General features: G+C 43.9%; 1 protein-coding gene across 1 annotated transcript; it reads right to left on the bottom strand.

Annotated features, from left to right (window-relative positions):
- Positions 1 to 1847: 1847 nt before the first annotated feature.
- LOC138366731 (trophinin-like) lies at positions 1848 to 2471 on the bottom strand. Its single transcript, XM_069328007.1, has one exon. The coding sequence runs from the start codon at positions 2469 to 2471 to the stop codon at positions 1848 to 1850; it is 624 nt and encodes a 207-aa protein (XP_069184108.1).
- Between the last annotated feature and the right edge of the window lie 11922 nt (positions 2472 to 14393).

Here is a 14393-nt window from a genome sequence, read left to right as displayed (position 1 = left end):
GAGCCTTCATCTGTGGGAGTCCTGCAGCATCCGGCACAGATTGACCGAGAACGTCGTCTTTGATAGGATGCTGCTCATCTCCCAGGCCTCTGGAACCCTACCCAAGTACAATGTAATGATCTAGATACCAATATTCATATATTGGTATCCTATATCTATATGCTCCTATATTTATATCCACCTAAACTCATTCAAACATAGTTTTCATGTATTTCTCTGGGTAATTTCTCATATGAAGTCTTTGTCAACATTCTCAAAATCTCTGTATAATCCACTCGTTCTCAGTTCGCGAATGATTTTTGTAATTCTCTGACATCTTACTCTACAACCGAATCATAAGCCCAAAATCTATTGACATCTTCTGGCTTCTAATGCGAAGACTTAATGTAATGTTCAATTCCAAATCCACAATGTCATGAGTTCTACTGTTTCCAATCCCCTAAGCCTTCGTGTAATCCTCTGGTCGACAATCACAAAGTCTAATGAAGTCCCTAATCATAGGTCCTCGTGTTGTCAACAATCCAAAAAAGTTTATGTATTCCTCAGGTCCCTAATCTAACTAATGTAATATTCATGTCCTCAATCTAACAGTTTCATTTAATCTCCAATTCCAAGATCTCATCTAATCACCTGTTTCCTAATCCGAAAGTCTCGTGTAATTTTCTGGTCCTCAATCCCAAGGGGTCTCATAAAATACCCAATCCCGAAATCTCATGTAATTCCCTGGGCCCCTAAATACGAGAAACACATGAAATCCCTTGGTCCCCAATCCGATGGCCTCGTATATAATCCCTTGATCCCAAATCCGAAAACCTCATGTAATCCCCTTGTCTCTAATCCGAAGACCCGATACATCACCCGATAACGCTCACGATAACCCGGTAATCTGCTAATGGTCTTTCATCAAGCTGATATCCATGCGTCTCAATGCAATTTTATTATTGTTTTTGTTTAGGACTAAGCTGCACTGCTATGCTCTACTCTCCGTTTATTATATTATATCTCCGTTTATATATGATCCACGACGTGAGTAAATATTCTGGTGCACGTAAGTTTAGCCAGGACCTGAGACCCTTGACAGCTGCAGTAATTCACTGCTGTGGAAAGTGTCCGCTAACCTGCATATTCCGTGCGCAAATCAGTTCTGTATGGTGATGTGTGTGCATAAACACTATTGTAAGGAGAGATACACGGTGGGGTGTAGCCTATCTTGAGGTTATCTTGAGATGATTTCGGGGCTTTTTAGTATCCCCGCGGCCCGGTCCTCGACCAGACCTCCACCCCCAGGAAGCAGCCCGTGACAGCTGACTAACTCCCAGGTACCTATTTACTGCTAGGTAACAGGGGCATTCAGGGTGAAAGAAACTTTGCCCATTTGTTTCTGCCTCGGGAATCGGGTGCGGGAATCGAACCCGCGCCACAGAATTACGAGTCCTGCGCGCTATCCACCAGGCTACGAGGCCCCCAGGTGTCGTGTAGTTAGTGTTTATGGGTGTCGGACACAGTATGCGGAAGGTGGCGTGTTTACTGTCGAATTTAGTTTACACTGCGTCTCTATCTCTTGCCGGACTTGGGGTTTATTGATAACGAATGAGGGAAATCTGTTTTCGGTGTTGTCGGTTGGACGTGAAACTTTATGATCCGTCGTCGTTGACCATGAAGCCTACTTGGGTGTTGTCGGTTGGACGTGAAACTTTATGATCCGTCGTCGTTGACCACGAAGCCTACTTGGGTGTTGTCGGTTGGACGTGAAACTTTATGATCCGTCGTCGTTGACCACGAAGCCTACTTGGGTGTTGTCGTTGAACATGAAGCCTACTTGGGTGTTGTCGGTTGGACGTGAAACTTTATGATCCGTCGTCGTTGACCATGAAGCCTACTTGGGTGTTGTCGTTGAACATGAAGCCTACATGGGTGTTGTCGTTGAACATGAAGCCTACTTGGGTGTTGTCGTTGAACATGAAGCCTACATGGGTGTTGTCGTTGAACGTGAAGCCTACTTGGGTGTTGTCGTTGAACATGAAGCCTACTCTGGTGTCGTGATTGAACGTGAAGCCTACTTGGGTGTTGTCGATGAACATGAAGCCTACTTGGGTGTTGTCGATGAACATGAAGCCTACTTGGGTGTTATCGTTGAACATGAAGCCTGCTTGGGTGTTATCGTTGAACATGAAGCCTACTTGGGTGTTGTCGTTGAACATGAAGCCTACTTGGGTGTTGTCGTTGAACATGAAGCCTACTTGGGTGTTGTCGTTGAACATGAAGCCTACTTGGGTGTTATCGTTGAACATGAAGCCTACTTGGGTGTTGTAGTTGAACATGAAGCCTACTTGGGTGTTGTCGTTGAACATGAAGCCTACTTGGGTGTTGTCGTTGAACATGAAGCCTACATGGGTGTTATCGTTGAACATGAAGCCTACTTGGGTGTTGTAGTTGAACATGAAGCCTACTTGGGTGTTGTAGTTGAACATGAAGCCTACTCTGGTATCATAAAGTAGACACTATGGTGTCATCTTTAAACATTAAACCTAGTCTGAAGTCGTCGTCAGTCATTAAGCCTAGTCTGCAGTCGCTCTTGGACTTGAAGCCTCCTTTGCTTTCGTCGTTAGACATGAAGTACACTCTTCTATCGAAGTTGAAGTTTCTTCGATGTCTACGTGAGATCCAAAGACAACTCTTTCACCACAGAAGTTTACCCTAAAACTACCAGCATTAATTGGCCACTCCAAATGCCCAGACAGATACAAGACTAGTATGATAAACTCACTAATACGCAGAGCCCTTATAGTTTTGACTGGATCCTGTACTCCACAGGATCACCCTTTAACGTCCACAGTACCGTGACCACCGCACCATTGATCGGCAATAAGGATTGGTCTGTCCTGGACAAAATGAGTTCGAATCCTAGCCGGGTTAAATACGAGTTCTTAATGATCTATTGCTTGTGCGTTTATGCAGCCTTTCTCTCTCACACACACACACACACAGGAATAAACATTGCACTCAGGATACATTAACAGTTGGCAGTAGTTTATACATTGTCGTCAGGATAAATCAAGAAAGTGACAGGGATATGCCAAGCTGTCAGTATACATTAACAGTCGACAGGGATACATAGATCATAGTATAATGCCTATACCCATGACCTATAACAATTAGATTCAGGAAACACTAACAGGTGGCAAAGATACATTGTACTGTCGTAATGGCATAAACAATGTATCTTTTTGGCTTACATCGCTTGCAACGCAATACGCCACTTGCTAATGACAAACACGTCCTTTGCAAGCGAGGCAAACATGATTTAGACAGGTGGTTTTGATGCAATTTAATACCCAGAGGCTCGCGTGTAATGCTCAGGTGATTCAGGTGACGAGCCATGACTCTGAAGCTGCATTATTGACTTCCTCTCGTTCATAAGGACTCGTGTTGCTTGTCTCAATGTTCATATTGCACTCCATCACAACCTTTCCACATTACTAAATCTCAGACTGAGCAGCTTCTGTTCCTGAACCTACTATATGATATTAAAAACTGGTGATATCTATATTAAACATTACTACTGGTATCTACATTAATTATGATATCTACATTAAACTATGTAACTAGCTTATCAAGACTGTAATTCGTTAAGCTAAATTAAATTGGGGGTTCATTTCCTGAGCTCATTATGTGCCTCTGATGTAATTTCTGCAATCACCCACTCAGTGGATATCCGACGCGTAATGATTGAACTAAACTGTAGTTCATGAAAATTCGTGTCACTGATTTGAAGGTTTGGATCTCAAATGGGCAAAGTTTCTTTCACCCTGAATGCCCCTGTTACCTAGCAGTAAATAGGTACCTGGGTGTTAGTCAGCTGTCACGGGCTGCTTCCTGGGGGTGGAGGCCTGGTCGAGGACCGGGCCGCGGGGACACTAAAGCCCCGAAATCATCTCAAGATAACCTCAAGATAACCTCACTTCAGCACGACCTTCACATATTAATGAACTTTGAGACTGTATTCTTACGTGGCTACGATGAAGTTCTTGCGAATATTGCAGGAGTTAAGCCAGGGCCGATCAGTTCGAGCATCTGAGTAGTTTATTGCGCTGCGTTTTACAGTCCTCAAGATTTCGTATAAGAACATAAGAACTAAGGCAACTGCAGAAGGCCTATTGGCCCATGCGAGGCAGCTCCTATTTACAACCACCCAATCCCACTCATATACATGTCCAACCCAAGCCCGAAACAATCGTATTTATTGCACAAATCAGGTTTGCGTGTTGATGCTGTTGCAATATGCATAGATACGACCTGTAACAAGCAGCATGGAGGCTTGAGAATCTCTGAGCAAGGTAAGGTAATTATGCAGACGATGAGTTACAATAACGTGGTTGATGATATGATGACCAGACCACACATCATAAGATGAGGAGACGACGACTCTTCGGTCCGTCCTGGATCGTTATCATGTCGATTGTCTCATCATAAGGTAATGATGAGACATTTCCTCATCATAGAGGTAATTATGATGAGGAAGCGCTATGTATAGCCCTTTCCCATCTTATATGGATGTGAGGACAAGGAGCTGGGATAGGACAGTGAAGAGGAACGGCGCCCCATATACTCAGACCGTCAGGGATCGAACGCCGGCCCTGCAGAAAGCGAGGCCGTCACTGTATCGTTCAACCCAAGTGGTATGGAGGTCCCCTGCCCCCTCAAGGTGGAACTACTGACCCTCCCCAAGATGCAACACCCACAACAGTTGCCTTACTCCCGGCTACCTATTCCCCCCCCCCTAGATGCACCTATACTAGGCCGAGCGGACAGCACGCTGGACACGTGATCTGTGGTCCCGGGTTCGATCCCGGGCACTGGAGAGAAACGATGAGCATAGTTTCTTTCACCCTGATGCCAATGTTACCTAGCAGTAAATAGGTACCTGGGAGTTAGTCAGCTGTCACGGGCTGCTTCCTGGGGGTGGAGGCCTGGTCGAGAACCGGGCCGCGGGGACACTAAAGCCCCGAAATCACCTCAAGATAACCTGTAGGCATTAGATACAAGGAAAACTGACCCACGAAGCGTGATCCCATCAAAATTCCTTATCCTGAACCCCCTTATAAGTGCTATTTATATTGTCGTAAGGGCTTGGCGCTTTTCCCCTGATCATTCTCTCCCTTCCCTCCGCCCGAGAATCGAACCCGGGATCCCCGAGAACGGAACCAGCGAGACCTTCATTGCTGTTTGTGCTCCTTATTGTGTTTGTTGGCTGAGATTGTGTTTGATTTTCGAGGCTGTTTGGTGATTCAAGGTGTTTGGTTCCTACATTATTTCTAACCAAGAACAAAAAGGGACTATTTTTAACCTTGGAATATGTGAATAGTTATATGTCGTCCTTCTGTTGGCAGAGTTGGCAGAGTTCTCGACTTACAATCAAGGATCCTGGGTGGGACAGAAATATTTGTTTCGTTTCACCTAATGTGACTGTTCACCTAATAATAAATAGGAACTTGTGAGTTAGCAAACTGTTGTGGGGGGCTGAGTGTACCCTCTAGAGGTCCGCAGTTCGACCTTCGGGAGGGGAGGAGGGGAGGGTGGGCAGGAGAGAACTATCAGGGGGGAAAGCGCCAAGCCATTACGACTATATGGCACATGGAAGGGATCACAATAAGGCTTTGGGATGGGACGGGGGGGGGAATGAATAGTGCCCAACCACTTATGGACGGTCGGGGATTGAACGCCGACCTGCATGAAGCGAGACCGTCGCTCTACCGTCTACCCCGCAGTATGACCATAACCGCAAGCTCCACAGTGTGTCCAATACACATTTTGCTCGGAGATGTTAGCAGGGCCTGGGACACAAATGATCAACTAGCCATTAACTCTTAACTATTTGCCCAACTTCCCGCAACAGTAACTAAAAACCTGGTTGTAAATCGATTGCCGGGTCGTGTTCTAGTGGGGAAACTATATGGGGAAAGGCTTTAGATGAGCTGTGAGAAGACAAAAATCAATGAACCTGTTAACAAGAGTCTAAAGCCGTTATATATATATATATATATATATATATATATATATATATATATATATATATATATATATATTTATATATATATATATATATATATATATATATATATATATATATATATATATATATATATATATATTGCAAGAAAATAGTGGAAATGGGCCTACAGAGACCAATTTTTTGGTGTGCACGCACGTTGCAACATTTTAGAATTCCCCAAAATCTCTGTGATTTGCATCGTGAATGGGGACGACGGCTTTCGACCAGAGTTTATGTCAGGCTCTGCAACAATGGGTGCAAGCTGGGTCAATTTTGTTTTAGAATGGATTTAGAGAAGTACTCTTATACGTTGTTCACACACACACACACACACACACACACACACACACACACACACACACACACACACACACACACACACACACACACACACACACACACACACACACACACGCACGCACACACACACACACACACACACACACACACACACACACACACACACTCCTCTTTCTCTCTCTGAACTGATAACATTGACTTAGGAGTCCGTTCTGAGATATGTGATGTTCTCTCTCTCTCTCTCTCTCTCTCTCTCTCTCTCTCTCTCTCTATCTCTCTCTCTCTCTCTCTCTCTCTCTCTCTCTCTCTCTCTATCTCTCTCTCTCTCTCTCTCTCTCTCTATCTCTCTCTCTCTCTCTCTCTCTCTATCTCTCTCTCTCTCTCTCTCTCTCTCTCTCTCTCTCTCTCTCTCTCTCTCTCTCTCTCTCTCTCTCTCTCTCTCTCTCTCTCTCTCTCTCTCTCTCTCTCTCTCTCTCTATCTCTCTCTCTCTCTCTCTCTCTCTCTCTCTCTCTCTCTCTCTCTCTCTCTCTCTCTCTCTCTCTCTCTCTCTCTCGTTCGTTAACTGGCGAGATGGGACAGAGGCTGGAAGGGAAATGGTGGAAATTATGAGTCTGAGAATCGAGTAATAGGTTAGAGTACGAGTTAATAGGATGCAGGATTGAGCTAATGACTAGGGATCTGATTTAATGGCCTGGGAATAGTTTACTTGCAATGAGAGGCAATTTAGACCGAGGAACTGAGCTCCCGTGATGCGTAGACCTGCACCAAGGTCCACATAGTGATGTAAATATCTTGAACCTAAATATATATAATGAGACGAACGTGGCAACGTTTCGGTGTGTCCTGAACCCTTGGGTCGTGATAGTAGGGGTCCTGTAGTCTTGGGAGACTATGGAGTTGCGCTCCAGGGCGCTAAGCTAGGGGTAGGTCCATATGGAGAAGCTGTTACCCATGCAGCAGTTCCCCCAGCCCCTCCTCTCCACATTGCTGAAATTGTATATATATATATATATATATATATATATATATATATATATATATATATATATATATATATATATATATATATATATATATATATATATATATATATATATATATATCCAGAATTCAGCTAAAATCCAGCTGGCTTTTATGTCTGGAAGACGAGCGAGATTCTAGAGCACAACAGACCAATCTCCTTGACACCAAGACACTCCACACTAAAGCAAGAACCCTGTAGACAGCTCGGAAAGTTACCATTAAGACATTTTACTAGCGCAGGACAGAGGACTTTAAAAAGTTTGCCAATATCTCGGTGTCCCGAGGCCAAGACAGACAACGTTACAGGAAGCAGGAGCAGAAAATGTTGAGATGCTCTTTTCTTGGACTTGGACTTCTTTCTTGGACTTGTAGGACCTCCATTTCTGGAGTTTGAGAGTATCTATTTTCTCCATTATATATATATTGTAGTTCTATGACTTACTGCGAGGTGACTACTTCAACTTCAGGTAATAGTTTTCAGAGAGATAAATGATTGGGGAAAAGTCATTACGGACATTCATTCATTCCCATGAATGTTAAAATGTATGCATTTGGCTATTTATATTTTCGAGGGAATTCTTATAGTTAGTGCACTGGGAGGAGATTGAGTGCAGAGTCTCGTCGAACTCCACTAGTGACCGTCACTGCTCTCTTTACTGTCGACTCTGTAGTCACTTTCCTTCGTGATGAGGTCGAGGCTTAACCCTCTGTGTTCACCCTGAAATCAGTAGGGACCTCGCAGCACCTCTGTGGATTCACTAGGCTACATTCTGGCCCCCAAGAGAGCAGCAGGTGTGACAGGTGTCTACCTTGGACACCTGGTTCTCCAACTCCTGTGATCATCGGGGATGAACTGACCTAAATGAAGCTGACAGCACTAGGCGCCTGTGTAGCCAAGGTCCTGTCCGCGCGCTGACCGCTCCTGTTTATTGTAAGGGTCCTGTGTGGTGTGAAATATTGGCTTCAGTAGATTTTGAAAGATTTTGAAATTCTGTTGTTCTGGATAAGGTAATGCTGTTGGAGATGTTGCTGGAGGGGGGAAGAGTGATGATGGGGCAGATGTTGGGGAGGTTGATGATGGAGGAGGTGTTGTTGGAGGAGGGTCATGTTGGAGGAGAAAGATGCTAGGGAAGAGTGATGCTGGGAGGGGTGAAGGCAGCATCCAGAGCTGCAAGGAGGTAACAATTCTCACGGAAGATGAGGCTGGAGAACTGTGTTGCCGTGGGAGGGTGAGGGGTGAGAGCAAGGGTTGAAGGGGGGGGGATGCAATACACAACGTTGCTCTTATGTGGTTCCAAAAAAGTAAACAAAAACCATTATGGACCCCCGGGGGAAAACACCACATTGTTCTCAAGACAATGAAACTCTCAAGACGGAAGTTAATGAATGATACCGAGCGCCTGGAAAGACTTTATCCATTTTTTTAACCCCCCTCTGTCTACAAATAAGAGGAAGACTTTTTTAATAAGACTTGTTAAATGGCTCATAAACACCAAGGAGGCTTTATGGCAAGACATATCTGATGATCTTTGATGGCAAACCAGAATTTCCCATCTTCAGTGAGAATGTTGAAGATGCGTAATATAAGCTGTTACAAGAGCTGTGAAGGTAACCTATACGACAGGTCATCATTTCGAGCAATTGCAGCTTCAAGCGTACACGAAACGACCAAGGACAAAAGCTTTGCAATAATACGTAAGTATCCAGTTCGTGATATTCTAACACTCACTCCATCCAGAGGAAGCGTAGCATCTCTTTTTTTTTCAACTAAAAGGTCACATTATGCACGTTATGGTAACCAACGTACCATATGCAACCTACTATGAGAAGTGATACGTGTTCATAATATTTTTTTTTTTTAAGTTTTTTGGTATCGAACCTGGTAGGTTAGGGAGTGCGGGGTTGCTGGTCTTTGGACGTTTGTGGTCGGGTCAGGAAGGTTATCTTGAGGTTATCTTGAGGTTATCTTGAGGTTATCTTGAGATGATTTCGGGGCTTAGCGTCCCCACGACCCGGTCCTCGACCAGGCCTCCTTTTCTGCAACACATCCCTAGGGAGCAGCCTGTAGCAGCTGTCTAACTCCCAGGTACCTATGAACAGACGCAACAGACGTGCTAGGTGAACAGACGCATCCGGGTGTAAAAAAAAAAGCTCTGCCCATTTGTTCCCCATGAAGGTTGGATTTTAATCGTTGTGGCCAAGCCGAGGGGAACAGGCTTCAGAGGGCGATACTCAACGAGTGAACCACGCGATCAATACCACTATACTCCAATATCAAGCTATAGAGCCTTTATTAACTCTCTCATTACTAGCGTGGCGCTCTGTCGGAGAGGGGCGTTTGAGGATGATTGCTCCCGCCCATTTGTGTATCACTGTGCTTGTGATTTTAGGGTTTTTCTTACTGTTTTATAGTATTTTTTTCGTTTGCTGGGCTGTGTGTGTGTGTGTGTGTGTGTGTGTGTGTGTGTGTGTGTGTGTGTGTGTGTGTGTGTGTGTGTGTGTGTGTCTCATTCTGAGTATTTTTTACTCCTAATTAGTGGTACATTCGTTTTCACTACGTTATTTGCAACTCTGCGTGTCTGTGGTTTTATGTTTACGCTCTGTTTGTCTGCGTTCTTGTGTCTGCTCTCTGTTTGTCTGCGGTTTTATTTACACTCTCTGTTTGCCTGTTTTCTCGTGTCGGATACCTATTTGAATGTATGCTGTTGTCTGCTCTCTGCTGGTCTGTGTTCTTGTGTCAGATCTCTTTGTCTGCTGTCTTGTGTCTGCTTTTGTTTTCAGTCCCTCTGACTTCTTTTTGTGTCTGCTATCGGTCAGTCTGACTTGTTTTGTTTGATTTCCGTTCATCTACCTATGTTCATTATCTGTTCTGCTGTTATTCAGGAAAGGTCTGTCACTGTGTTTGTTCTTATCGTTCAGGCTAGGCCCCTCTTTGTGTCTGTTCTCTGTTCTTCTGTTGCCTTGGGCCGGTTTGTGATTGGGTTCACTGTGTCTGTTTTATACAGATCTCTGTTATCGAGTCTGTTCTCTGTTATTTTGATGTTCAGGGCCCGTGTGTAAATGTGTTTGTTCTCCTGTTGTTCAGGACAATTATCATTGTGGCTTTTCACCTGTTCTTCAGTGCGGGGCTGCGTCACTGTGCCTGTCTTCGTCATAACTCGGCTGTGAACGATGACCAAACAAGCCACATTTCAAGACAAAGATACACCACAGAATTCCCGAGAATTGCTGCCCCGTGAAGATCAACCGGTTTCGAGAGCAACTCAATCAGTCAAGTGCATCAGGGGTTGCATTTTGGCGTTGCACTAAGCTATGATGTTACCTACGAATTGTGTGGCCTTCCCCAGGGGGAGCAATCTGATATATAAGTGAGTTCTGCTTCCCGAATGACCCCGTTCCCAAACCCTATACGTTCCAGTATTTTTTTTTGGGGGGGAAATGTTAGATTTCTATTAGTTTTTATGTAATTCCAATATTTATCTATATTTTCTCTCTCTCTCTCTCTCTCTCTCTCTCTCTCTCTCTCTCTCTCTCTCTCTCTCTCTCTCTCTCTCTCTCTCACACACACACACATACACACACACATTTCCAAACAACCTAATGAGTAAAATTGGCATTATTTGCTCAAATTTCCAACACAGTATGAATTGTTTACACAAGAGTCAATCACGGGAGTAGTGATTGTTTACACAGGAGACAATCACGGGAGTAGTGATTGTTTACACAGGAGACAATCATGGGAGTAGTGATTGTTTACACAGGAGACAATCACGGGAGTAGTGATTGTTTACACAGGAGACAATCACGGGAGTAGTGATTGTTTACACAGGAGACAATCACGGGAGTAGTGAGGCCCACCAGAGATAATATGGTCTCGGGGGGTTCACTCTGTCGAAATGATCATTATAATATCCTTCATCAGTATTTTTCTCAGACTTTGTAAACAATTTGTAGAAATAAAAATAACAAGTTTTTTCAAACAGAGGTTTAGCTTCAGAAATGTGTATATATATGTATATATATATATATATATATATATATATATATATATATATATATATATATATATATATATATATATATATATATACATATATATACATATATATATATATATATATATATATATATATATAATGTATATATATATGTATATATATATATATATTTATATATATTATATATATATATATATATATATATATATATATATATATATATACATATATATATATATATATATATATATATATATATATATATATATATATATATATATATATATATATATATATGTGGTCCCGTAAGGTAATAAAAAGACTGCTCAGAAAACTATGATTATCACTAGATGGCTGGGTGGCTGCGTGGCTGCGTGGCTGCGTGGCTGCGTGGCTGGGTGGCAAGAGGGATGGAGAAGATTATGGGGGGCAGTGCCCACTACACAACAACACGTGGACAAAACGGTGGCATCTGTATTACTGTCACCTGACATTCCTGGCCGCCTGACTGGTCGCTGGTTCGAGGCTCCTCTGCCGTTGCGACAGTGGCCATACAATCCATTAGAGGATTTCCTCTCTTCAGTGTAAGAGTGTCACTATAGAGCCGAGAACTTGTCACAAAACAGTCACTGTCAGTGGACAGTCTACCACCATTTTCATAAGATCATCCATTCTCAAAAAATAATGATTCGGTCTTATTTGCTATTACCAGCTACGAATCCTCTTGTCTGAGTGCATGACTCTAAGTAGAGCTTACTATCCAAAGCAGACAATGCACTCCTGCTGATATAAAGCAGAGTATACGTGTCCATCGACCAATCAGGTACAAGGACGCGCCCATTAACGAAGCCACTCATAGCTTAAACAGGTCATTTGATGTGGATATGACTGAAGGGACATAAACCTCTATGGAGAGCCATCTTAAGGCTGATCTCAACTTCCTTACATGGAAAGGGAACTATCACGATGGAGAGAGTCAAGACTTTACGACTATATAGCTCTTGGAAGGGGTCAGGATAAGGATTTGGGATGGGACGGGGGGAAGGAAGGGTCCCCAACCACTTGTGGACAGTCGGGGATTGAACGCCGACCTGCACGAAGTGAGACTGTAAATAAACAGTGAATTTGGTTTGACTTATATCAAATGCATTTCTGGATGACTGTGAAGGAGAAATAATGTTGTTGTGGTAGAATGTGACATTGTGACAACATTAGAAACCCGTGACAACACCAGAGCCCCTTAACACCAGAGCCCCATAACACCAGAGCCCCATAACACCAGAGCCCCATAACACCAGAGCCCCATAACACCAGAGCCCCATAACACCAGAGCCCCAAAACACCAGAGCCCCATAACACCAGAGCCCCATAACACCAGAGCCCCAAAACACCAGAGCCCCATAACACCAGAGCCCCATAACACCAGAGCCCCATAACACCAGAGCCCCATAACACCAGAGCCCCATAACACCAGAGCCCCATAACACCAGAGCCCCATAACACCAGAGCCCCATAACACCAGAGCCCCATAACACCAGAGCCCCAAAACACCAGAGCCCCATAACACCAGAGCCCCATAACACCAGAGCCCCATAACACCAGAGCCCCATAACACCAGAGCCCCATAACACCAGAGCCCCATAACACCAGAGCCCCATAACACCAGAGCCCCATAACACCAGAGCCCCAAAACACCAGAGCCCCATAACACCAGAGCCCCATAACACCAGAGCCCCATAACACCAGAGCCCCATAACACCAGAGCCCCATAACGCCAGAGCCCCATAACACCAGAGCCCCATAACACCAGAGCCCCATAACACCAGAGCCCCATAACACCAGAGCCCCATAACGCCAGAGCCCCATAACACCAGAGCCCCATAACACCAGAGCCCCATAACACCAGAGCCCCATAAAACAACATAAGAGCCCCCATAATAACCGAACACCATTTTCACGATAAAAATAAATTCCACATCGATTGAAGAAATAAATCTTCAATGTATAGCGTGCCTTAACCAACCATCAGAGAGTCATAGTAATGGGATTACATTGATTTTCCTGTCGCATCTGAGCATTCCTGAGGTTAACAGTGCCTCACAGTCGGTTTTATTGACCTAAGAGTCGTTGTGGATTCCAATTACTAATTCACTGTTTCCTTCAAATCACCAAGTATCTGCAGCTATTTGAGAACACACACTGTGTACGGAGTTCAGTCAGCGAGGCGGTGTGGATGTCCTTACGATGTTTATAAGTCGTCGAACGAGCTCGTAAAGTTTACCTACCGAGACTGAGTGTACAGATCCACTAAAACTTAGTTTACTTAGTTTACAATAGCGTTTACTAAGCTATTGGTGTCTCGTTTTCCAATGCAATCCGCAAGGATGTAGGCAAAAAAATTATACGTTGCAATTTGGTACCAAATAGTTGGATTGGTCAGCGACGGCTTCGTTTCTTGCAGGTTGGAGTTCGATACCCGATGGTTCAGGGGATTGCTTACCAGTTCTATACTTTGTTCTAGTATGCTCCCTAATCCTATCCATTCTTCTTGTCCGATCCATGTGCTATATAGTCATAATGGTTCAATGATTTCTCCTCATAATTATCCTCTCCGCTGCTACTTGATGGTAGTGAGGGTCAATACTTCCGGCAGTGTTATTTGATCTGTGTACACTGAGAACGTTGGCAGTACCCTGAACGACACTGTGAACCCTGACTGTAAATGTGAACACTCAACTGTAGATGTGAAACTTGTACATTGCTGTGAACCTTGGGGTTCGTTGGGAACCTTAGCCTTCACTGTGAACCTTAACCTTCGCTGTGAGCCTCAGGTCCCATATTTAGACTTGACCCACAACCCCATATTTATACACGGCCAGTGATCTCATATGTTCGAACCCTGGAAAAATTCAGCGAATTCAACAAAAAAAGTCCACTAAATCCTTTTCCCAATAATGTTATTTCTTCCGGCGCTGTCTCCTTCTGAGCCTCTTCCTCCTCCTCTTCTTCCCCCTTACGC

This window comes from Procambarus clarkii, chromosome 20 (assembly GCF_040958095.1).
Source record: "Procambarus clarkii isolate CNS0578487 chromosome 20, FALCON_Pclarkii_2.0, whole genome shotgun sequence".
Lineage (NCBI taxonomy): Eukaryota > Metazoa > Arthropoda > Malacostraca > Decapoda > Cambaridae > Procambarus > Procambarus clarkii.
Note: the sequence above shows the minus strand (reverse complement) of the source record. Positions and strands in the feature narration are given on the sequence as shown.

Coding starts and splice junctions, on each gene's coding strand:
- LOC138366731 (XM_069328007.1), bottom strand. CDS start 2,471: ATGTTCAACTACAACACCCAAGTAGGCTTCATGTTCAACTACAACACC.